The 24,488-nt window shown below is 43.8% G+C and overlaps 2 protein-coding genes, 1 long non-coding RNA gene and 1 other non-coding gene across 8 annotated transcripts in view; 3 read left to right on the top strand and 1 right to left on the bottom strand.

Moving 5' to 3' along the window:
• Positions 1 to 1,669: 1,669 nt before the first annotated feature.
• Positions 1,670 to 6,102, bottom strand: LOC134367604 (uncharacterized). Its single transcript, XR_010022426.1, has 3 exons — positions 6,011 to 6,102; positions 2,491 to 2,604; positions 1,670 to 2,070 (listed from the first exon to the last, which is right to left on the bottom strand). It is a non-coding gene; the product is annotated as an uncharacterized LOC134367604 (long non-coding RNA).
• On the top strand, positions 1,967 to 2,097 carry LOC134371377 (small nucleolar RNA SNORA3/SNORA45 family). The gene has a single exon (XR_010022803.1). It is a non-coding gene; the product is annotated as a small nucleolar RNA SNORA3/SNORA45 family (small nucleolar RNA).
• Positions 6,103 to 7,083: 981 nt separating the features above from the next.
• The window catches only part of MLXIP (MLX interacting protein), a 76,829-nt gene continuing 59,424 nt past the window's right edge, over positions 7,084 to 24,488 (top strand). For 4 of the 5 annotated variants that reach the window (XR_010022708.1, XR_010022707.1, XR_010022706.1 and 1 more), the window contains exon 1: positions 7,307 to 7,851. Coding sequence is in view for 2 of the 5 variants with exons in the window: in XM_063088268.1 (XP_062944338.1) it covers positions 7,439 to 7,851 (413 nt within the window). In the remaining 3 variants the exon portion in view is untranslated. Of the gene's footprint in view, positions 7,163 to 7,306; positions 7,852 to 24,488 lie in introns of those variants that run through there. The other variant, XM_063088269.1, reaches the window with a different exon arrangement.
• Positions 23,625 to 24,101, top strand: LOC134369932 (large ribosomal subunit protein uL14-like). Its single transcript, XM_063086778.1, has one exon. It carries the CDS (start codon positions 23,635 to 23,637, stop codon positions 24,055 to 24,057), a length of 423 nt encoding a protein of 140 aa, XP_062942848.1. The 5' UTR covers positions 23,625 to 23,634; the 3' UTR covers positions 24,058 to 24,101.

The following is a 24,488-nucleotide window of genomic DNA, read 5'->3' as shown; positions in this document are numbered from 1 at the left end:
GTCACTCAATCCTCACAACAACCCTATGAAATAGGTACTCAAATTATGGAAGTTTTGTCCCCAGGCCCTCTCACCTTCTTCGATTTCCTCCCCCACTCAGTCTGATCCCCTTCTTCCTTCTGTGACCCTCATCTCTTCTGGCTGTCCTCTCCTCTCCTCCCCTCCCCTCCCACAGCCACAGGAGGAAAAGTTTCCACTAACTTGTTCCACTGAAGGGCACACAGCTAATAATAAGGCTTAGAAGGAATTTCAAACTCAAATGCCAATAGGAACCAGGCAAGTAGTTTAAATAAGCAAAACAGCCAGGGCAATAGGGAGGAGTGGGGACTGTGGAAAACTGGAGAGTACATGTCTGTGGAGTATGCCTAAAGCAAATGTACTTCACACGGCCTGGTTTTCCAAAGCCTTGCAGTTTCAAATATTGACCTTGCAAAAGACAGGAAATTTTCCCCAGGCTATAGTCTCTGTTGTAAGATAAGGAATTGTAACACAGCAAGGTTGCTGGCTCAAAGACAGGTTGTTGATTGATATGTAAAGATACTGGGAAATTGCTGAAAGAAGAGAATGTTTGCTAAAATCAAGCTTTTGTTAGTGGATCAACTTAATTGCATTATAGAATGTCACCTTGCTTGTCTTACTGAATGTTACCAGCTTCTATTGTTAAACTTGTTAAGCTACACTTAGCAAAAACCCCACCTACGTTCTCTTCCTAACTTCCTGGTCTGGAGAATAAATGTGGGAAGAGAACCCCAATTTGTGGTTAATTTCCCAAATGGAAGGAATGCCTTGCTCTTGAGGGTTCCAGGAGATTAACTCCTTTTCAGGGCTTCTCATTGCTCAGAAGAGATGGGCTTTGAGTAATCTTTGGTGTCTCCGTCACCCAGGGGAAAAGGGGTGACAAATCCATGGGAGGCAAAGCAACACATGCCTTATCTAAAGGATATAGTCACTCCTGAGCTCCAGCTGTTACTACAGTAGTCCCTCCTTATCCTTGGGGGATATGTTCCTAGACCCCCAATAGAAGCCTGAAACCACAAACCCTAAACAGTATATACTTTTTTCCTATCTATACATACCTATGATAAAGTTTAATTTATAAATTAGGCAGTAAGAGATTAACAATAACTAATAATAAAATAAGACAATTATAACAATATGCCAGCATCATTACTCTTGTGCTTTGGGCCATTATTAAGTATAATAAGAGTTACTTGACCACAAGCACTGTGATACTACGACAGCCGATCTGATAACCTAGACAGCTACTAAGTGACTAATGGGCCGGTAGTGTATACAGCTTGGAGACACTGGACAAAGGGATGATTCACATCCCAGTAGGGACAGAGCAGGAAAGCGTGAGATTTCATCATGCTACTCAGAACTGGGTGCAATTTAAAACTTATGAATTGTTTATTTCTGGAATCTTCCATTTAATATTTTACCCAATTAATATCCAGGTAACTGAAACTATAGAAAGTGAATTTGTGGATAAGGGGGGATTACCCTGTGTGGAAATAAGGGCCCAGTGTTGTCAGATATTCCGTAGTTGAAGAAAATCCTAACCTTCTAATGTTTATATGAAATGTCATGATTTTTTAAATGTTAGCAAATAAATCAAATTAAAAAAAAACAGTTTGGATGTTAATTTTTACTCTGGTAAACACGTCTGCCCCTTCTTTTTCTCCAAAATCACCCCCAAAGTACAAGAGAACAAGAAGTAGAAGCAGAAAAATCCATATTTAGTGAAATAAGGCAAATATCTGTAGTCCCAAACTACAATATATGAAAGTCAAAAAGAGGATGGAAGAATAGAAAAGAAGTTTGCGAGGTGGAGAAAGATCAGAACCAAGCATTTCAGAAGCAGATCCCAATGAGAAGCAGGCCAGTCCTCTCCTGGAATCCCAGAAAGTCTCAAGAATTGGAGGCAGGGGACTAAAAACGAAGTTTGGTTGAAAGTCTGTGTATAGCCAAGACTAGAGTCATATCCTGACATAGCACTTGTCCTGGTGTGCTGGAGTCCTCGAAGACAATCTGCTCGTCTTGACTCACTGGTGGGGGCAATCAGTGTCCCTGTTAGTGCCCAGATCAGAAAAATGGCAAAAAACAAAAAAAAGGGTGTATATGGAACAGTCAGACTTCCAGGTCCCCACCTCCCCATCCTTTGAAATCTTGGTTTCCTACTTCTCTCCCACTCCAGGTTTAGCATCTAGAGAAATTATATCAGAGAAGCTCCAGGATTGGGGACGATAGTGGGCATTGAGTGCAGGGAGTAGTAAGTTGCCAGAGGCCAAGAGCAGGGAGAGTAAACAGCAAGACTACTGCCCCCTTCCCTGGACTTGCTCCAGAGACCCAGCAGCCAGACTTACAATCTCCCAGAAGGCAACTGGAGGTCTTCTCTTGGACAACTGAAACACCCAGAAAGACAACCTCCAGGTACTGACATTTAAGGAACCTCCAACCAAAACGTTGTTCAGCCACCCGCTGACTCACCAGTTGGCAGACCATGCTCCTGCCATGCACACTGGTCCTATCAGTCATTCCAGTGGGCTCCTTTCCAGACTTCTGAGGGAAGGCTTCCAACATGAAGAGAGAGTTCAAAACAAACTAATAGAAAAGAAAAAAAGAAAAAGAAACATAAACAATGCAGGGAGCAAAAGATAACTTCAAATAAATTCAAAATATTATTCTGGGAGAGATAAGAGACAGTATGGCATCCATGAGGCAAGAACAGGATGCTCTCTCTATAGAAAAAAAGTTAACACTCAGAACATAAGACCTCCCAGATATTTTTTGAAATGAGGCATAACATGATATTTTGGTAAAATTTCCTTAAAAGTAGGTCAAAAAAGACAAAAATCAGAAAATTAAACAAGACCAATATCTAATAGAAGTTCCAGAAAGAGAAAATTTTTTAAAAAATGAAAGGGAGAAAATAATCAGTTAGATAATATAACAAAATATTCCTCAACTGAAGACATGAACTTCCAGGTGAAGAGAGCTCACAGCGGGCTAGCCCGTGGCTCACTCGGGAGAGTGTGGTGCTGATAACACCAAGGCCACAGGTTTGGATCTCTATATAGGGATGGCCGGTCGGCTCACTCGGGAGAGTGTGGGGCTGACAACACCAAGTCAAGGGTTAAGATCCCCTTACCAGTCATCTTTAAAAAAAAAAAAAAAGAGCTCACAAAAGCCCAACCTCATTAATTTTAAGTGGACCCACACCAAGGCACATAATAGTGAAACTCAAAGCACCAATAATAAGAAGATTCTAAGGCTGTTAGAGAAAAAATTAGGTCACACAGACAGAACCCAGCATAAGAATGACGTCAGACATCTCAAAAGCAACAAGACAATGGAGCAATACCTTTAAAATTCAGAGGACAAATTATTTCTACCTAGCTCTATTTTTAAAAATAACTTTTAAAGCTGAATTTTAAGTTTTATTCTTTGGTCCACATTGTGTCTTTTGTTGCATATCTTTCATTTTTGTTTTGTTGGAGAGAACAACCTCTAGTAATTCTTTCAAATATAGCCTATAGATGGCTGTTTAATCTTTTATCCTGGAAAATATATTGAGGTATAATTTTTTTGTTGTTGCTGTTTTTGTGGGTTTTTCTCCTTCTTTAAATTTCTTTTTCTTTTTCTTTTCTTTCTGTTTTTCATGTATAATTTACATATAGTAATAGTCACCATTTTTAGGTATACCATTCTGTGAATTTTTTTTTTTTTTTTTTTTGTAGCTGGCTGGTAAGGGGATTCAAGCCCATGACCTTGGTGTTATAAGGCTCTAAACAACAGTGCTAACTGGCCAGCCCCATTCTATGAATTCTGACAAGCTTACCCAGTCATGTAACTACCACCACAATCAAGAAGCAGAATATTTTCATCACCCCTGCTGTTTGCTTGAGTCTTGGAGTGAGTAACTACAACCAGCAGAGCCTACTACCGATCTGTGTGAACGCATAGACAATAGATAGGTAGCTTGAGTGAGAAATACAACTCTATAGTTTAAAGCTATCGAGACTTGGGAGCAGTTTGCTATAGAACAATCAGCCTATATTTATGGATATAGAAGTCTTGTGTTTTCAGCACTGGTGAATTTTCTTGTATTGCTGCTTTGGTTATTTCCTCTTTTTTTCCTCTTTCTTGCTCTCATTTTCTTCTTTCTTTCTAGAACTGTAACTTTTGGACAGATCCTCAATGTCACAACTTCCCTTTGTCCTTTTGGTACTTTTCTGGGGGAAATCCTCGGTTTAATCTGTTAGCTCACTGCTATATTTTTCAGTCTTACTCATTTTGCTATTCAACACAGCTTTTTTTAAAAAATCATATTTTAATGTTTATATATTTAGATTTATTTTCCAAGGCCTCTATCTGCCTGTTTTTCATAGTGGGTCATTGCTTAACAGGTGCAGAATCTTCTGTATTCTTTCTAGGGCTATGACTTATTTTTAAAGTCTTCTGTTCGTTCTGTTCACTTCTTAGTTCTCAGGTAGCTTTCTTCCAGAGTGCTGGCTTTCCTTAAATGTTTGCTGACTTTTGCTGGTCTGTAGTTCTTCGTGTCTAGAAATTCCTATTTGCCTGACTGCTGATTTGATTTCAATGGAGTGTTTCTTCTCATTTTTGAAGAAGAGATGGCTATCCTATGAGGAGATTTGTCTGGGTGTGGGAGCTCCTTGTCCTCCACGGGGGGGTGTTAGCTCACTGTGGCACTGCCCTGCATGTGCACCCTCTGTACACTTGCTGTCACTACCTACTACTGAGCAGGAGGGGTGGTAGGGACCATCAGCTTAGGTTCTCTGCAAGCATTTCCACAATTCCCTGAAAACTGTCCCTGAGACCTTCTCTTTCTCCTTGCAGTCATTGATTGTGAGCTTGGCTCACTCTCCATAACTGATCCTAATGCTCAGTGGTCCTTTGCTTCCTGCATGTCTGTTTTTGTTACTAGTTAAGGATCTTTTTAAAAAATTTTTTGCAGCTTGCCAGTAAGGGGACCTAAATCCTTGACCTAGGTGTTACAAAAACGCTCTCTAACCAACTGAGCCAAGTGGCCAGCCTATTCCTGCATATTTAACTGCAATTTTCCTTAAGTCTTTTTTCCCTAATACAGTCTCTTTTAGCTCATTGGTTAGATTGTGGTGCTGATAACCAAGGGTTAGCAAAACAAAACAAAACAAAATAAAACAAAACAAAACAAAACAAAAAACAACAACAAAAAAACCCAACCAACCAACCAAACAAAAACCAATTTATGGTGAAGATTAAACGAAGCATTATTCTGCACCAAATAGGGTCCACGGGTCACTACTTTGGAACTTCAGCCCAAAGGGGTTATCTCCTCCCAGGGAACTGATGTTTAATTTTTAAAATTTACAACAATGTATACAAGCAATACACGTTTATTTGGGAAATTAGAAAATATAGGTAAGCATAAAGAAGAAAATAAAAATCAGCCTACCCAAAAAAACAAACACACAAAAATCAGCCTACCCAGAGATAACTGGTGTTAACAATTTGGTGCACTTTCTATGTTAGTGTGTATGTTACACAAATAAATACATGAATTTTTGTAATTGAAATCAAACTACTGATAACTATTTAAAAGTTGTTTTTCCACTCAAAGCTATATCAAAGGCATCTTTCCATGTCAATAAATATACATCTAATACATTTACATCATTTAATGTATAGTGTTCCATTATATTTGGGGCTGTAATAGATCCAATGAATTCCCTCTTGTTAGATATTACATGGTTTCCAGTGTTCACCAGCATAAATGGTGCTATAATCATTTGTACACATATCCTTAGGATAAAATTCTAAAAGTGGAATTGTGTCAAATGTGGCTGGGCACTTCAGAGTTTACCAAGGAGAAAAGTCTTCAGCTAAAGGAATGCAACTCAAAAGGTGGACTTTCAGATATTTGCAACCACTGCTGGGAGCCATTGTTCCGGCAAGAGGGAAACTCAGACTCATATCCGGAAGCTGCCAGTCCATCTGGGCCACCCACCTTGCAGATATTTGGGAAGGAGTTAGCCAGCCATTTTCGAAAAAGCCATTCATCTCCTTTAGGGGCCTCTTGTCAGAAGAAGGATGGGGCAGAGCGCTCAGCCCCCACCCAAATCTGGAAGAGAAACAAGCTTCAGAGCAGAGCGCAGGAGTGGTGTAGAGGACTCAAAAGACACTGCTGGGATTATGGTGGGTGCTCCTGCTGCCCTGCCACACCCAACCCCAGACTGGCTTTGAGCGCCTGAAATCTTGACAGCTTTCTAGAAGCGCCTACAAGTTAGGTTGAGCAATATGATTTGTTTCTGTAGGTCAAAAAGTGGTCGACCCTTGGCAATTTCTAGGCATCTCTGGACTGGTGGATTCAGTTCCTTCAACCTGTAGTACATTTATTCAGGGCTCATTTTGTGCCAGGTACCTTGCTAAGCACTTTATAGCCATTTTTAAGTTGTCACAACTTTCAGAGAAATTTCTTCTCTGTCAGTGGAGAACAGGAATTGTTCCTCATTTGACAGAGAAAAAACTACGGCCCAGAATTTCCCCTTTTGGAATTTGGGGCTGGTTCGATCGCCAAATTCCAAAACAATAACGGCAGTATTTTGAGTTGTAGTTAAAGGAGCTGAGGTCTCTGGAGGCAGAAAGCTCTATCTCTGCCACCAGCTGTGATGCCCTGGGAACGTGCCTTAACTTGGCAGGGCCAGTTTCCACCTCTGTGGATGTGCGGTCTCAGTGAGCAGTGTTCTTGATCTTGTTTTCGCGTTAGAAAAATCCCTTGTGTATTCAGAGACCCAGTCTTCTAGTCAATAAAACGGCACAATAGCCACAAGGCCCCGCAAAATCACGAAGGAGCTGTTAGGACTGAGCGGCCAGGCAGGAGAATGCGATGCCTGGGAGGGGAGGGGGGGAAGGGGGAGGGGAAAGCGCCCCACCCACCCCCACCCACCACGTGGAGCGCCAGCCCGGCCCGCAGTGAGGCCGCAGGGCGACTCCGGGAGCGCGGGGCGGGTGCGGGCCCAACGCGGCCCCGCTTGGCAGACGCCTCTCCCAGGTCATGATACCGGCGAGTGGCGCGGACTGGCCGCCGCGCCCCGCAGCACCCCGGCAGCGTGGAGGGGAGAGGGCGGCGAGGGGCGGAGAAGGGAGGCGTGGTCTTCAGGTACCTTTTTTTTTTTTCCTTTTTTTTTTGTCCTCCTGGCCAGGGAAAGACTCCCGTGCGCCTTTAAGAGGCTGACGCGGGCGGCCGATTGGCCGAGACGAGCCGGTGACGTCACGCGGGGCCGGCGCCGAGGCTGCCCTGTCGGCCCGCGCGCTCCCCCTCCCGCTCCGCCGCGGGCTCGCAGGCAGTCCGCGCGCGGGCCGGGCCGGCGCCCCTCAGCCTCCCACGCCCGCGTCGCCCCGGGTCCCGGGGGATGCCCCCGGCCGTGTGCCCCTCATGGCCGCCGACGTCTTCATGTGCTCCTCGCGCAGACCCCGCAGCCCGGGCCGCCCGGTGCTGCTCAAGCCCCAGGTGCCCGAGGACGACGACGACTCGGACACGGATGAGCCGTCCCCACCGCCCGCCTCCGGCGCGGCCATCCCGGCCCGGGCCCACGCGAGCGCCGCGCCGCAGCCACCCCGGGCCGGGCCGGGCCGCGAGGAGCCTCCGCGCCGCCAGCAGATCATCCACAGCGGCCACTTCATGGTGTCGTCGCCGCACCGCGAGCACCCGCCCAAGAAGGGCTACGATTTTGACACGGTCAACAAGCAGACGTGCCAGACCTACAGCTTCGGCAAGACCAGCTCCTGCCACCTGTCCATCGACGCCTCGCTCACCAAGCTCTTCGAGTGCATGACCCTGGCCTACAGGTAGGGAACCGGCGACCTCCGAAGGCCCCGGCCGGGCCCCGGCTCTCTAGCAGGGCCTCCCTTTGACAAAACAAGCGTAGAGGGCTGCGCCGCCTGGGGACTCCTTGGCTTCACACATTCCCTTTGGGTGTTCCCCCTTCGGGAGGGTTTATGGGTAGGGGATCCCCAACGTTGCGAGAGGGGTCCGGGTTCTGGCCTCTTCGCCTGTCAACAGTGTTTGTGTTCTTCCGGCTTCATGTTCCCCATCTAGGCACCCCCCACCCCCACCCCAGTGTCCCGAGGCCACAGATCTTGGACTAGAAAGAGAAATAAACATAGGCTGCATCTTGTGTTACCCAACTCTATCGACCCTTTCCCCTAAACGCTTTGTGTACTTCCAGCAATATCTAGCAGTGGCTAAGACCACCTGTCCAGGGCGACTGGAGAGCTGGCTCCACTGTTTGATGGTTGTGTAACACCTCGGAGTCTGTTTCCTTCTTTATAAATATAATGGAAGTGACAGAAGTATCTGCCTCCATGGGACGATTGCGGGTATGGAATGACATGCTTATTCCACTACCTGGCGCAGCATTTAGGTGCTCCTTAAATGTTTAGCTACTTTTCCTCTCGTCCCTGCACCCGGAGGCTCGGCCCTCTCACAAGGTGTGTATTGGGAAGCCCTCTCCCATCTTGGGAGGGCCCTGGGTACCTCCTAGGAAGACTTGGAGCCACAGCTGTTGGAGGTTCAGTCTGTCCTCCTAGCAAGTTGGAGGGTTTTCTGGCCGGCCCTGAAACATTATATGAAGGAGATGTCAGTGTTTAGGGCAGACAGGCCAGATACTATCCTGACATGTGGATTCAGCTCTGGGTGAAGATCTCTTGTTTCTAAGTCACAGAAATGCCTGGTCTTGTCACTCTCTCTCCCTTCCCTAGTGTGTATATTAGGTGTTTGCTGCAGGTAACTTTTCTTCCTCAGCAACAGAACTTCTTTGGACTGGCTGCAGTGACCTGAGCAGCCTAGCCCTGCACAAAGCTCATGATAGGATCTCTGCTGAGTTTGGCTTACTGCACTTGTAACTGGGCTGGCTGGGGCTGTCTTATGTCTGCTCTGCAGGCAGCACAGGAAAAGTTTCCCAGGAGAGTCCAGAAACAGTGTAAAGAGTAGAACATTCTCCTCTCTTTTTTGTTGGAGAGCCAGCCCCAGATATATCCAAGTGAAAACATTATGCATTTACCTGAAGTTAAAATACTAGATACTTGGCTCTGGATGGCATTTCCCCCCTCTGGAATAAATGATTAGTCAACTTGTTCCATTGTTATATTCCTGAAACATACCCTGCCACCCCCATTTCCTCTCTTGATGGTTTCCCTGCTGATTTGTTTTCATAGCTCTTCCTCCCATCTCCCTGATGTGGCACATTGGTCAGTCTCTGCTCCGATTCTCTGGTCTTGGTAGTTTGAGCTGGCACTGAGCCTATAAAGATGTTCTGTTTTTTAAAAAACAAATGGTATTGAGGTTGCAGCCCTGTGCACCCTTCAGTCTCAAATTTTGATTATGTCCATTGGAGTCAAACCCATCTAGATTACAGTGATTCCACACTTTGAGAGAGCCTTTTCAAACAAAACTAGAGGTGAAAGACAGGAATGTGTTTTATTAAGAGAACTTAATCCTCTTCTTTATTTTAATATAAACTTCTACATGTTCAAGGAGAGAACGGATAATTGAGTCCCAGGAGGCATGGGCTAGAAAGGTCTCACCTAAGTAAGCTCAGCTAAAGGAAAAATAAACCAGTCTCCCCTTTGCCCTCTGTTTGGATAACCTAAAGGCGTATTAAATAATGCCAAAGAATTTTAGTAATGGCATTTATTTTTTTTTCCATTTCTCTTAAAAATATTTTGGCAACTGGTTATTACTCAGTTAACTTTCTTGATAGCAAAATGCACCATGTTTGGTGCAAGAAACTTACCTTACTCTTCAGGGCTGCCAGCCCCTCTGGCTCTCTTGCTTTTACTGCTTTTCCCTGTGCCTAAGTCCACTGCTGCCTGAGGTCTACTGCCACAGGTCCCCGGATAGGATCTGCCTAGAATTCCTCATGAAGATGCTCTTTGTCTGTCTGTGTGAGGCTGGTTTGGCTGGCCCCTGGGTTTAGTTGGCCGTGAGGAACTTTGGTAAGGATTGACAGAGGAATGACTCAAAACCACTTGTCTGGGCTATAGCTGCTGGCACAGAAAAAAGCTAGAAAAAAGTGAGCTTCTGACCTCAGCTCTCCTATCAGGACTACTAGCTGGCTTTCAGAGAAGTAAGATCAAGATGGGAGGCAGGGAGGAAAGAAGAATTAATTTCTGAGCTGATTTGACTTCCGGTTCAGTGGGGTTTGAGCCTTCGCCACTGGTTTTCCAGGTTCTTTCCTCCTACGTGGGCTGAGAGGGAGGCCAGCTGGGTCTCCTCTTCTGTGTGACTGTTTCTGGCCTCTGTTCTTTCTTTCTTTCTTTTTTTTTTTTAAAAGATGACCAGTAAGGGGATCTTATTAACCCTTGACTTGGTGTTGTCAGCACCACGCTTTCCCAAGTGAGCCCCGGGCAGGCCCCTGGCCTCTGTTTTTTCTAACTTCAACTTCCTGTCTGTCCCCTGTCCTCTTCATTCTAGCTGCCTAACTCTCCCTGGTACACTCTGTACTTTTTTTTTTTAGGTTTGGTTTCCTGTTAACTGCTGCCTCCCAGCTGTTTCCAGATGAGGTTCAACAGCTCTTACGGAGGAACTAAGTGCAGGGGAAGTTGTGGTTGTTTTTTACCCAGTACTGAGAGAAGTGGTCAAGGGATTCTGAATATGATCTGTTCCTGAACATGCGAGGCCTTTAACTCCTGAAGGGTCTTTGGTCAGGGTTGACTTTAGGTGCGGGATTAGGGTGTTTGAAGACTTGGGACTGTGTGAGTGTGCTTAGTGGCCTGCCTGGTAAGTAACAGTGCAGATGGGATTCCAGTTTCATTGTACTGACTTTCAAATCCATGCCCTTCCTGCTCTGTGATGCCGAAACATCTTGATTTGGTCCTAGAACATGTGCTGAATTACTGGGATGTCTTGGAGGGGAAGAAGTTGCCTTTCCCCAAGTCAAAACTTATGTGGTGGATGACAGGGAAAAGAAGCCCATGGCGTACTTGTTCTAAGCTGTCTTGTCTGCTGCTCTAAAATGAGGAGGATAAAACTTCCCTGTAGGGTGGAAGTGAGGATTAACGGAGATAGCATCTGTGAATGTGTCTAGTGTCTGAAGAATGACAGGCAAGAGGAGATTAAACAGGCTGAGTGTAGCAGGTGGGTTATGGTGGAATTTCAAGTCTGTATTCTCATTCAGCTGACATTTATTAGGAGCCCAAGTTTCTCATTTATAGACAAGAAACTTATGAAGAAAATAATGTATCTGACTGGGATCTTTGAGTGCAGCTCTCAAATGCCTGCCTGACAAATGCTAAATAGAAGCATTCTTGATTTGGCCAGATCCTTTCTAAGGCTCCACAATGGAGCTATGTACTCTAGAACATAGTTCATGGTTCTTGCCCTCTTAACTTTTTAAGGAATGTCACACATGTACATCCCCCACACAGATTCTGAACACATCTAGTGTGTTGCTTTTTGTAGTTGGTTTTGGTTTCACTTCTCTACCTTTTTAAGTAACTCCTTATCAGGGAGGCTTGGTGTGAATGTCTCCGAGCTAATAGATGGTCTTTTTAGGTATTTAGAGATAAGCAGTAGCTTTCTGGAAAATGGGTTTTTGTTTAGTGGATATTTAAGGAGACATTTTAATTAGGACCTGTAAGATAGCCTTGGGATATAAGTTTCTAGGATGAAGCCCCCTAGATGTATGCCCTGTATAGCAATAACCCTTTGTTCATGACCCAAGATGGGCGTCTATGCCAGACTTAAGGAATAGTAAGGACTAAAGGTTTAGAACACTGTGTGCTCCAAATTTTAAGTTTTCAATAGAGGAATCTTCTAATGCTAGGCATGGTAGCTAGTTGTAAATGGAAACCATTCATACTAATGGCTAAATTAGTTTTACTCCTCTATAACCACACCAAAGATAAGCAGTTTTTCTTCTTTTTCACTCTCTTCAGTCTTTAATCATGAGATAGTCTGCCACTAAAGGGTGTGCACTGAGGTGGGAGCTGGTCCTACAGAGGTGGAGGGCAGTCTCTCTCCTCAAGGAGCTCACAAACAGATACACAGTTATAGAACAATTAGTAAGGGCTGTGATAAAAATGCAAACCAGGTCTTTGGCAGTACTGAGGAAGGGTTTCCAAACCAGATTGAGTGTGTGTGTGCTGACATAACCAGTATCAGTGTGGACAGTTTCCTTAACGTCACGGTTTAATACTTGTCTCTCCTTCCCTGTGTTAACTGCCAAAAATTATGGATCGTATTCCCCAATGGGGAGCCCCAGTGTTCTTTTTTTTTTTTTTTAAAGATGACCTGTAAGGGGATCTTAACCCTTGACTTGGTGTTGTCAGCACTACGCTCATCCAATGAGCCAACCGGCCATCCCTACATGGGATCCGATCCCATGGCCTTGGTGTTATCAGCACCACATTCTCCTGAGTGAGCCACAGGCTGGCCCCCCAGTGTTCTTTTCTTACCTATCTTTTCCCTTTTAGTAATCCAGGACTACATTTCCATTTTATATAGAGACTGGTTGGTTAATTGCCAAACTGAGGGAAGGGCAAGGAAGTGTTGGTAGAATTGGGAAAGGAGAGTCTGGGAGAAGAGGTTAGGGGAGAAGTTGGAAGGAGGTTATTTACTAGGGTGGGAGAAGAGAAGAGAATTCACATTAACTGAGCAGCTACTATGTTGTAGATTCTATGATCTTTCCGTGATCTTAAGCAACTCTTACAATACCCTCTCAGCTAGGTTGGTGGAATCCTGATTTTCAAATTAAAAAAAGGAAAACCTGAGCCCAGAAGTTAATTTGCTCTGTTGCTGAGAGGTTGGGCACCTTGTGCAAGGAAATGTCTCTTAAAGTGAAAAGTTACCTCCCTTATCTGCTCACAAAAGCCTGAAATTCTGTTAAAGAGGAGGTGAAAGTGCCAATTCCACCACTAATGTATGGCCCAGGGAAGCCAAGATGGAGAAGGCGCATGCCTTGGGCTATTCTGTGTCCTTCCGTGCACTGCCCTTCCCCACTGGTGATGTCCTCCGCTTCCTTCATGACTCAGCTCAAGACTCTGATGCTGTTGTATGCCTTCCCAAAGCAAATGAACATCACATCCCTCTATAAAGCCATGGCCCTTATTTGATTAGGCCTTGTATAGTTGTGATGTGGACCCTGCTGTCTTCACCTCTGACTTCCTCGTGGAGCCTAACAGTCTCTGGCACGTACTAGATGATTAAGAAATAATGTTGAATTGAAAAAGGGATGTTCAGGGACCTGGAAACCAACTTTATAACCTTACTTTTACTAATCTTGTTTATCTTCAGCTCTGTAAAGACAAACGCAACCTCTGGAGTGGAGCGTGTAGCAGCCTGCCCTGGAGTTACACTGAGTTATGCTGAGCATACTAGGTGCCAGGGCAGGGGGATCTAGTGATAGGTGGGTCCTTGTTATAAGACGAAATGTCTGGAAAGTGGGCCTTATCTGTGTTTCCTGGTATAATTCCTATAATAGGGTACTGTAGAAAGTTAATTTTACTTATTTTTCAGGATTGTATAATGGCTGATGAAAAATTCAGAACGTAGGCGCCCATTCCCTAGAATTGAATTACTTCTATCTTTTGTTGGAATTCTCTCATCTGTGGTTAGAAGTCCAGGCCACAGAGCTTGAGTTTTAGGCAGAACTCTTTTGGCTGCATGGATCGGGGACCCTCTTGTACCAGTCCGTGGAATGGAGGTTTACCGTAAGGATTAGCTGCTAGTCATCTCATGCTGGTTCCAGGATTCTGAGGACTGTCAGACTTCAGTGGAGACTGGAGCTGGGTTCTAGGGGGCTCTACGTCCTCTACCTCCCTCAGTAAAGAGGGAGATGCCCCTCTTTACTGTTAGACCACCGTTAAGGACTTGGCTCCTCTCTCAGGCGCTATTTTTCTTTGCAGTCTTCTCTCACTGACTGCTGGCTTGTTCTCCTTCTGCTGTTTCTTCTCTGTGCTTTGAATTTCTGCTCCTGGGAGCTTCTGCATCTGCCCATCTTGAGCTTGCCCATGGCCTGTGCTTCACATATGGACCTCACTTAGAGCTTCCAGTTACCATCAACACTCTTTGTCAATTGTCTAAATACATTAGCCCTATAGTCTCCAGTTCAGATGTTTGAGAGGGAGACTGGCTGGCCCTCCCTCTCTGAGCAAAATCTCACGGGCCATAGAGCATGAGTCTGGTTATAGTCTTGGATTGGCTGCCCCTAGCATGAGTGCTCCTTTCCTCAAGAAGTATTAATCAGGCCTCCACTGTGTGCCAGGCATAGTTCTAGCCCATGGGGATACAGTAGTAAACAAGACAGACTAGTCATCTCCCCTCATGGAACGTACATGCTAGTGAGGGAATGAATCAGTAAGCAAATCAGATTTACTTTGTGAGTTCAGTGAAGAACATAAAACAAGGTAAAGGATAGAAAGTAGGCTGGCCAGTTAGCTCATTTGGTTAGAGCACGGTGTTGTAACACCAAGATCAAGGGTTTGGGCCACCATACCAGCCAGCTGCCAAAAAAAACAATAGAATGTGATGGGGTATTGCACAAAGGTAATGATATTCAACTCTGTACCCCACAAATATGTACAATCAACTATGTTATAATGAAAATTTTTTTTAAAGTAAAAAAAAAAAAAAGTGATGGGGTGGGGGAGGGTGGACAGATCCTTTAGGCTGGTTAGAGATGTGTTCTGAGGAGGTGACATTTCAGGTTGAACTGAAACTTGAGTGGCAAGTAGGTGCCAGGCATGGTAGTCATTCCAGGCGGTGGAAGAGGCCCAGGCAGAGGCCCAAGGTGGAGTGAGCTTGGTACATTCCAGGGTTAGAAAGAAGGCCAGCATGGCCAGAATGTGGAGGGTAGGGGTGAGGGGTAGGAGATGAGGTTGAAGAGGCAAATTGTTGGCCATGGTAGGAAGTCAGGATGCTGTTCTCATTGCCTTGGAGAATACTGATTTACCACCACAGATCAGCTTGTGGCTCCTCTGTAGGAGACTAGAGTGTAGGAGACTAGTCTGTAGGAGGGCAGGAGTGGAAGCAAGGGTACCAGCTGGGGGGCTGATGAGCTCCATCCTCACACTAGGATGGTAGAGTGGAGCTGGTGAGAAGTGGGTGGATTCAGGGTGGGTTTGGACTTGCTGATGAAGTGGACCTGGAAGATGAAAGAATGAATCAACAGTGACTCTGAGGTGTTTGGCTTGAGCAACTGGGGGCCAGTACTCAGATGAAGAAGCCTGGGGAACGACCCATCCTCTGTGTGCTGCGTGCGTGTTGTGCTGAGGACACCACGGGGCACCCTGGTAGCTGGTGCCGTGGGTGGGCAGCTTCCCTGACAAGAGCTGACCAGGGCTGTCGGTGGTGGGTGCCCAGTCATCCACCCTGTTCTGCCAGTCCAGGCACTCTGGGCCCTTTCCTTTGGCCATGCTATTCCATCTTGTCCCCCTGAGCTCTGCCATGCCTCTTGAGGGGGCCTTGTGGGGAACGGAGGCTTTGGAGTTTTGAGCTTGCATTCTGAATTATAGTGTTTTTCCTGAGAAAGATAATTACCATATATCCTGAATGATATTTTTGCTCAGATGGGTCTGATTGTGGTAGAGGAAGACAATAGTACCTCCTTATCCGTGGTTTTACTTTCCATGGTTTCAGTTGGGGTGGTCAACTGCCCCCCCTGAAGATAGGTGAGTACAGTACAATAAGATATTTTGAGAGGGACAATGTTCAAATAATTTTTATACAGTATATTGTTTACAATTGTTCTATTTTATTATTAGTTACTATTGGCAGTCTCTCACTGTGCTTAATTTATAAGTTAAACTTTATCATAGGTATGTGTGTATAGGGAAAAACATATAGGGTTTGCAACTATCTGCGGTTTTTGGCATCCACTAGGGGTCTTGGAAAATATCCGTTAAGGGTAAGAGGGGACGGCTGTACTGCCTCGTCTTGAATTCCCTGAAGAAATCGTTCCAAACCTAGCATTCCTGATGTATTTAGGGTTTGATTGCACCATCAGAAAAATCTCCTAGCAGGAGGAGGTTGAGAAGGGGTGATTTTGGTAGCTCCAGAAAGGGGTCCAAGATCTGGAGAAATAGTTCCAGAAACAGAATTCCTTGTTATTAGCCTTTGAGTCTCAGAAGAGAGCATGCAGAATCCTGAGTGGGCATGAGGAAGAAAGGTGGCTATTTTAATTCTGTCACCATGAGAAAAACTTTTGGCATCAAAACAAAAAAGTTTCTTATGTAGAAAGTGGGTAATTAACCTGGTTTTCAGATATTCACCCAGTATTACAGCTTTTCAAAGAATAGCCTGAAGAACCTCTTCTTATGCTCCTGTGGTAACTGGCCCATTTGCAGTAGACTACCTCATCTTAAGGTTGGCAGGTGGGACCTGTCCAGATAGCTTGACACTAAGCTTTTTAGAGAAAATTACTTGTAAATCTCTTTTATTTATTAAAATGAAATGCTTCCAATGAATGCTTAAAACGGTATGTAATTATATTAGGTTGCTGTTTTGAACACCTGTTTTCCAGTTCAGTAGCTGGGTCTTTTAAATTGCCTCCTTTGTTCCTAGAATTATCAAGCAGATCTTTCTCTGCCTGGGAGCAGGACTCTTTCATCCATTTGTAGTCAGACAGGTTTTTTGGATTTTGAGGTTTTTTTTAGCAACTTACTTGAGGTATAATTTACATACTGTAAAATGTACCCATTTTAGTGTACATACAGTTCAGTGAATTTTTAGTTGTACAGTCATTATCATTATCCAGTTTTAGGACATTTCATCACCTCAGTAATATCCCTTGTGCTCTTTTGCGTTTAATCCCACTTCCCACTTCAGCCTCAGACAACCACTAATCTGGTTTCTGTTTCTATAGGTTTGCTTTTTCTGAACATTTCATATACATAGAATCATACAATATGTGTCCTTTTGTGTCTGGCTTCTTTGACTTAGCATGTTTTCAAAGATCATTCATGTTGCAGCACATTTTGGGTATTTTGTTCCTTTTTATTGCTGAATAGTATTCCATTGTATGGATATACCACATTTTGTTTATCCATTCATTGGCAAACATGTTTAAAAATTTTCTTTTATGAGTCAAGTGAGGCAGTGGGAGTGGAGAAAGAACAAAGAAATCTGTAACTGGTTCTGATCAATTAGTTGTAAACTCTACTACACTGGGACCCACCTGACACACTGTTTTTGAGGGAACTCCTAGTACCTTTGTAATTTGGGTATTGAATTTACATGTCATAAAATAAGGTTCTCTTATAGAATCAGATAGGAACTTCCTTACAAAAATAAGGAAATGGCAGTGAAATATGTGGAAAGATAATGGGATTGGAAGCCACAGGATGGTGGCACTGCTGGTTAGCAACGTATCATTTAACTCCTCTGAGTCATGGTGTGTGTTGGGGGAAGAGAGAGAGAGAGTGGAATCATGGTTACCAATCTTATTTTTCTTCCATGCACCTTGTTTTTTGAGAGATATTGCCTTAGAAACAAATTGCACTCTGTGGTAAAAAGAAAATAAAAAGAAACAAACTACTGGTATATGTAACAACATGGATGAATCTTAGAAACATTATACTGAATGCAATAAGCCTTCCCCCAAAGAGTACATACTGATTCCATTTGTATGAAGTTCTAGAATAGGCTAAACTAATCTATGGTGAAAAGCAATCAAGAAACTAGAGTAGTGGGGCTGGCTGGTTAGCTTACTTGGGAGAGCATGGTGCTGATAATACCAAGGTCAAGGGTTCGGATCCCTGCGTCCACCAGCCGCCAAGAAAAAAAAAAAAAAAAAAAGCAGAATAGTGGTTGCCAGGGACTGGAGAAGGGAGAATGGATAGTTACTGCTAATGGGTATGGGGTTTTTTTTGAGGGGGTGATGAAAATGTTCTAAAATTAGACAGTGGCGATGATTATACAGCTCTGTGAATACACTAAAAACCACTGAACATTTTTAAAGAGTGAATTTTATTGTATGTAAATTATATCTCAATAAAGCTGTTTTTTAATATTGAAAATAGTTCAGATTTCCATTATTATTTTTAGGGAATCCTAAATATGTCAATGGCTATACATTACGTGATTCTGTATCTTCACTGTATATGGGAAATGAAGAAATGGTTGGGAAATTGACTATCCCTGAGCATTCTCTCTAGATCAAAAATGACTTGGGGATTGATTTCTCCAACTTGCAACAGAACTTTCCAAATCACCCTCTATAGAGTTTATCCTGTTAAGACCTTTTTTTCTCTTAACATTATTTATCTGGGTCAGGGGTCCCAAACTGAAATACCTACAAGGGCCAGGAAATAAAGTGGGTCATCTATAAATCTAAGAGGACCTTTTCTATCTTTTGTTTTCCTCCTTTTGATAAAGTCATGGTTATGAGAAATATTTCCTTATTTTGAAAACTATGTAAGCATAAGCTGCAATTGATTTGGCCTCTAATGGAAAGGCAATAGGGAGTGGTGGGGACTGTGGTAAGCTACAGAATATTTACCTGAGAGGCTCACTCAATCCCAGGTGATTCTTGTTATTTGGGAATGTGAGCCCAGTGTTATGAGAGCTGGCATATTTGAAAAATCTGGATTTTTATGTGAACTCTACTTTTAAACTTGGGCTTAATTTAAAAATTTTTTTTAAATTATTTTTTTCATTGTACATGTTTAGGGGGTACAGTTTGTTGTTTTAATACTTGCATATATTGTATAATGGTCTAATTTACAATTTAAGGTCTGAGTTCAGTTGTTAGGTATTCTGGGGGAATTAGTTTAATCTAGGTTGAGTCTACTTTAGAAGTGAGACTTGGCCTAAGAGATGAAGACAGTGTGCTCTTTGGCACAAGGAAAAAATTTCAAGGTATTCTCATTGCTGTGTGTACCTGCTTGCCCCTGGTCTGTTTAAAGTCATAGGATCATAATGTTCTGAATATAAAATCTAAAACTGCCTGGTAAACCCCAGAGGAATGCATGCTCCTAGGAGACAGTTACTATGAGTTATGAGGTGCAAGGGCAATAATTTAAAATAATCTTGTCCTGGAGGTGAAGGGTTTATTTTCCATTTTGTGAAATGCTTGGACTATAGGCTAATCTTAAGTTTTACATTCCATTTTGAAGTATTAGTCCTTAACTTCACCACCATACTTGACTGGGGTGTGGCTATTTTCACAGGGTGATTCTAGGATAGAGAAAAGGGACAATATTTTGACTTAATTCCAAACAGTTGATTTGGCTATAGATGAAACAAAGGTTAGACTGACTCTCTCTTGGCTCTTGTTTAAAGTTTCTAACCTACACATTTTATATTATATTATATATCACTGATTTTGCTTCTTGAGTGCGTGCATTCGCATCTGTGTGTGGGGGCGGTGGCTAAGAAAGCAATAAATATGTCCACTTTAGAACTCTTTCCCCACCACAGACATTCATATGCAAAAGTACAGCTTGTGCGGCCATTTTGCACAAGTTTCTTAGGATTTCTAGCTCTCTGTTTCTTTCTCTCTTTTTGATCTGATTTATGAAGGTGTTAGGAAATAGCTTTATGGTTCTTAAATGCCGTAACTTCTGCTTCTAAGCCAGGTTAAAATAGAATTTGTATTTATCAGAGATGCAGTGCTTTCTCTGCTGAGACGTGTTCCTCTGCTGAGATGTGAAAAGTTGGGGAATTCTTCTAAGCTTGGGACCTTACTTTTTGGAATTTTGGTTACATTTTACAGGCCTCCTTCTAAATTTAGCTCAACATTATTTCTTTATGTCCAAAGTTTTTTTTTTACATTTAAAAATTTAAATTGGCCTTTTCCTTAAAAGGAAATTTTCTAATTTTTCTATGATAACATACAATGTGGTTTAAAAAGTTAAATTAGAAAATATAGGTAAAGCTAAAAGAAAAAATAAAAATCCCAGCACCCAGAGATAACCTGTCAATTCCTTAGTGTTTATCCTTCCAGACCTTGTTTGTTTATTTTTTTTCCAAGGTGAGTATGTATTTTTCCATTTAATGGATTGTGAACATCTTTCCATATCCCAAAATATTCATCTGCAATGTTTTTTAGTGGCTGAATAGTATTTCATTGTGTAGGTGTACTGTTATTTACTTAATCCCTCTCTATTAATCATTGGGAATACTTCTGTGGTATTTTCTGGTAACCCTTCAGGTGTTTCTGGGCCCGTTCCATTCTTCTCTGTTGCCTTACCGTAGGTTGACTACTTTTTCTAAAAGTGTCCATCTACCTCCTCCTTCCTGAAAGGATCCTTTATTCTGAGAACCTTTCAGGACTCCTGAAAAAAAGGCAGCACTTCATCTAGCCTCATCAGGCACAGTCCAACCCTGAGACCCCACCCTGCCTCGTCACATGGTCCCACCCTCATCGGTCAGGTATGTGTGGAGGACTGGTGGTTGGCAGGTACGCACCTGAAAAGTGGCCTTTGTTTAGGTGCCCTGGGCTGCTGATTTGAACACTCCCTGCATTTTCATGTGTGTCCCTGCAGCCTGGGAAGGGCAGGTGACAGAATGGGTGGTCAGCAGTGTACCAGCAGGACTGAGGCCCAAGCTTGCATGTACTGTTGTGTGCTGCTGGCTGACAGACCCCGCAGGCTGTGACATTAGCAGTGAATGTGTCCCTTGGCTTTTTGTTGTTCCAGAGGCAGTGAGAGCAAGAACTTCGGGAAAGGTTGCCATTCCAGATGTGAGTGCGCTCAGGGAGGTGAGCGCACAGCTGAAGGTGTCCCGCAAGTTAGAGCTGGGCTTGACTTGATGCATGGAAGGAAGGGCTGACTCAGCTTTCTGAAAAGAGTTTAAGTATCTTCCGTCAGATCCAGCGCAGAGGTGCCCACCTCTGGCTTTGCAGCAACGCTCATCAGTTTACTTGCTTGTGGGGCTTCTGTGGTCCCATCTATCCCACCATTTGCATTGTTGGTCAAAGACTGGAGGACTTGGGTTATGTTTTAAAAATTTGTCTGGCCCGACCTGTGTGGAGGTGCGGCCCAGTGGAGAGGTCTGGTGCCCCTTGTGGTGTCCAACGGCCACCTGCTGCATTCTTGCCCTGACTCCTTACTGAGGACCCAGCAGAGACCCAGCTCCAGCTCCTGGCTCTCTCAGGCTGGTCCCCTGTCTATCAGACCAGTCTCTATTCACTTTTAGTTTTGAAATTCATGTTTTCTTCTTTTGAGAAACCTTGCTGGAAGGCTTTGTGCATTGGAAAGCCTGCCCTAAAAAAACAAAGAACTCAGTTATCAGCTTAGCTCTGCTTGTCCTTGGTGTTGTCCTTGTACAGTACCTAGAGCCAGGAGGCAGGTGAAGCTCACCTGGACTATGCACAGCCTTCTCCAATTCCTTCTCAGAGCAGCCTACCAGAGACCTACAGATTACTCCGTGCTGGCTTGGCCTGTGTGTAGTCAGCTGCTTTTTTGCCTGATAAGTTTGTTTGTATATCTTTGTTTTTGTGCTTGCTTCTGGCTCCTTGGAGCCATGGGTGTGTTTGTGTAGTGTTGGAGATGATTGCCCCGATTGGTAAAATGGGCATGAAGTGAGCAGGGCAGGGTGTGGTGTGAGAAATACCGTAATCTGCTCCTCTCCGTGCCCCCCATGTCTTCCCCGCAGAGAGAATTTCTTCCTGTCTTCTGTGCTAGAGTAGCAGCTTCCAGAGGCTTTTGTAAAAATGGGAAGCAGCCACTCTGGCTCGGCAGCTCAAATTGAGATCTCCGGTGTGCTGCCTCCCAAATGACTGGAACGTTGACACGGCACTGTAGGAAAAAAAGCTTGATGTTTTAGCCCTTTGTTCTTTGTTGGCTGGAATCACTGGAAATATATCAGTGAGTGAGATGTAAATGTGTCCTGGGAGCTCGAGCTCCTGGTAAGAGATCCATGCTGTAAAACAGCCAGCTCCAGGGATGTGTCATCTCAGAAGGGCAGCTGGCCTGCCTTCTGTTGTATCTATCACATGTGTTGGCTGATGTTGGTGTATCTGTATATATTTTTTTTCCTCATTTTCAACCTGGTATCTCAAAGTCACAGGGATGAGAAGGTTGAATTAGGAGAGGAAGTCAGGTTTTTCAGCTGGTTCTTGTTGGGCTATTGCAGTCTTTTGACAAAGCCATCATTGTTTTGAGTAAAGTGCCAGTGGATTTGGTTTGAATCACTCTGGTTCTCTGCAACTGGCTTCTTTTCTTTCACCTACACAGCTGTTCCTGGGGGTAGGCTGGGAGAGGACTGCCAAGTTCTAGGGGGGAGAAACGACTTCCCTTTGCCCTCCCTGTTCAGCAGCAGCATCTCTGGACAATTAGTTATCCATTCCAGAGCAGACAGCCGTCTCCTGGTCCAGTCGGCATTGCTGGCCAGTCCTGGAGCACAGCTGGTCACAGCCATCATTGCTTCTTATTGCCTGTTGGTAATGGCCCTGGAGCATTGAGTTTCCAGGAGTCATGGTGCTTACTGGTGGCCTTGGCCTCACTTGGCACTAGTCTGTTCAGTACATGAGACCACCTGCTCTGGCCTGGTTCGCCACCTGCAGATACTGCTGCTTTGGCTAACCTCCTCACCTCTGTCCCTATCTTGTTGTGATGCTTCAGGCTACAGAGTTCTTCAGCAAGAGCTCGTAATTCCTCTGGCTGAACTCCCTCAAGACTAGGAGCAGAGCCTCAGTGTTCGGGTTTTCTGATGCTGACTTAGGTTACATTGTTCTGCCTCTTCGCCTTAGTTCAGTTTCCTATTTGTGTGGTCAGGGTCTGGTTCATCCTAACCAGATGTCTTTGTGGAAATCCCAGCCCTAAAGGGGTGAAGACGTTAGGAACTCCCTCGAGGGTGGAGGTTGCTCACATAGGAAGATGTTTGTAGTGAGAAGATTGAGACTTCATTTCCTCCCCAGTCAGGAACTTAGTTTCTCTGCATTTGAATTAATAGCCCTCCAAATGCAGCGTGGTTACAAACTGACATTTGAAGAGCTTAGATAGAGAAAATAGAGTATGAAAACAATTTTTTAAAACACCCTTGTCCCAGACAGCCAAGTTAAAGTGCTTTTCCTCAAAGATGGAGCTGCAGAAGCAGGAAGAGTTTACACATGGTGGACAGAGCTGGGGGGTAGGGTGGTAATATAAAATGTCCTTATCCACAGGCTTAGTTCTTATTCAGAGATAGATGTGGGAACCACCTTCATGGTACAATTTGAGTAACGAACATGAATCTGTGAGTGGATCTAAAATGACTTTTTTAGGTCAATTCTTTGAGTTATGTGGCATTAAAGTTGGGTTGCTATTAAAATGTTGCAAAAATATCTCATTTATCTGCCCCTTTCTTAAGGGATAGAGCTTCCTTTGATATAAGCCAGTTTTCCAGATCACTGTTGTTTATTTCATTAATCATCTCTTGTATAAAATTAACCATTTTTACTCCTGTGTCTTTTTGTTTGTTTTGGTGGCTGGCTGGTATAGGGATCTGTACCCTTGACCTTGGTGTTACAAGGCTGTGCTCTGTAATCAACTGACTAACTGGATAGCCCTAAAATTAACCATTTTAAATGGAAAGTACAAATCTCTTTCAAATGCATAATAATCTTTGCTTCTTTCTTGAACATATTGAATATAACTTCTGCTTATTTAGAAACCTATTTCTGACCTTTTTATCCGTTTCCGGCGTCCAAGATGTCGAAGCGAGGACGTGGTGGGTCCTCCGGTGCGAAATTCCAGATTTCCCTGGGTCTTCCGGTGGGAGCCGTGATCAACTGTGCTGACAACACAGGAGCCAAAAATCTGTATATCATCTCTGTGAAGGGGATCAAGGGACGCCTGAACAGACTTCCCGCCGCTGGTGTGGGTGATATGGTGATGGCCACAGTCAAGAAAGGCAAACCAGAGCTCAGAAAGAAGGTACATCCAGCACTGGTAATTCGACAACGAAAGTCATACCGAAGAAAAGATGGAGTGTTTCTTTATTTTGAAGATAATGCAGGAGTCATAGTAAACAATAAAGGCGAGATGAAAGGTTCTGCCATCACAGGACCAGTTGCAAAGGAGTGTGCAGACTTGTGGCCCAGGATTGCATCTAATGCTGGCAGCATTGCATGATTGTCCAGTGTATTTGTGGGGGAAAAAAAAAATAATATCCATTAAAAAAGTACTTGTTCCTAAAAAAAAAAAAGAAACCTATTTCTGAATCTTATTTATTGTATTATTATAGTAACTGTATGATATTCTGCCACTGTTAAGGTATATTTGTTTCTCTACTCAGCCATGCCAGACTCTCATGAGTTGGGTTTTCAAATCTTTAATGATTATCTCCTCCAGGCTGTTGGCTGCTGCTTGCTTTGCAGTGAGTTTGCCACTTACCCTCTTTTGTCTAGTGTCTCTCATTTTCTGTTGGTTTGCATAACTTGTTAAATTGAGTGTGAAATAAGAGTAATTGACTTAGTGAGGGTTTAGAGACTCTCCTCTAAGTCAAGTGCACAGATCTTTATTATCTATCTTGAACTACTTTTACTTACTTCTAGATAACTAAA

The sequence above is a fragment of the Cynocephalus volans genome, chromosome 2 (assembly GCF_027409185.1).
Source record: "Cynocephalus volans isolate mCynVol1 chromosome 2, mCynVol1.pri, whole genome shotgun sequence".
NCBI lineage: Eukaryota > Metazoa > Chordata > Mammalia > Dermoptera > Cynocephalidae > Cynocephalus > Cynocephalus volans.
This window is presented reverse-complemented; position numbering and strand designations above follow the sequence as displayed.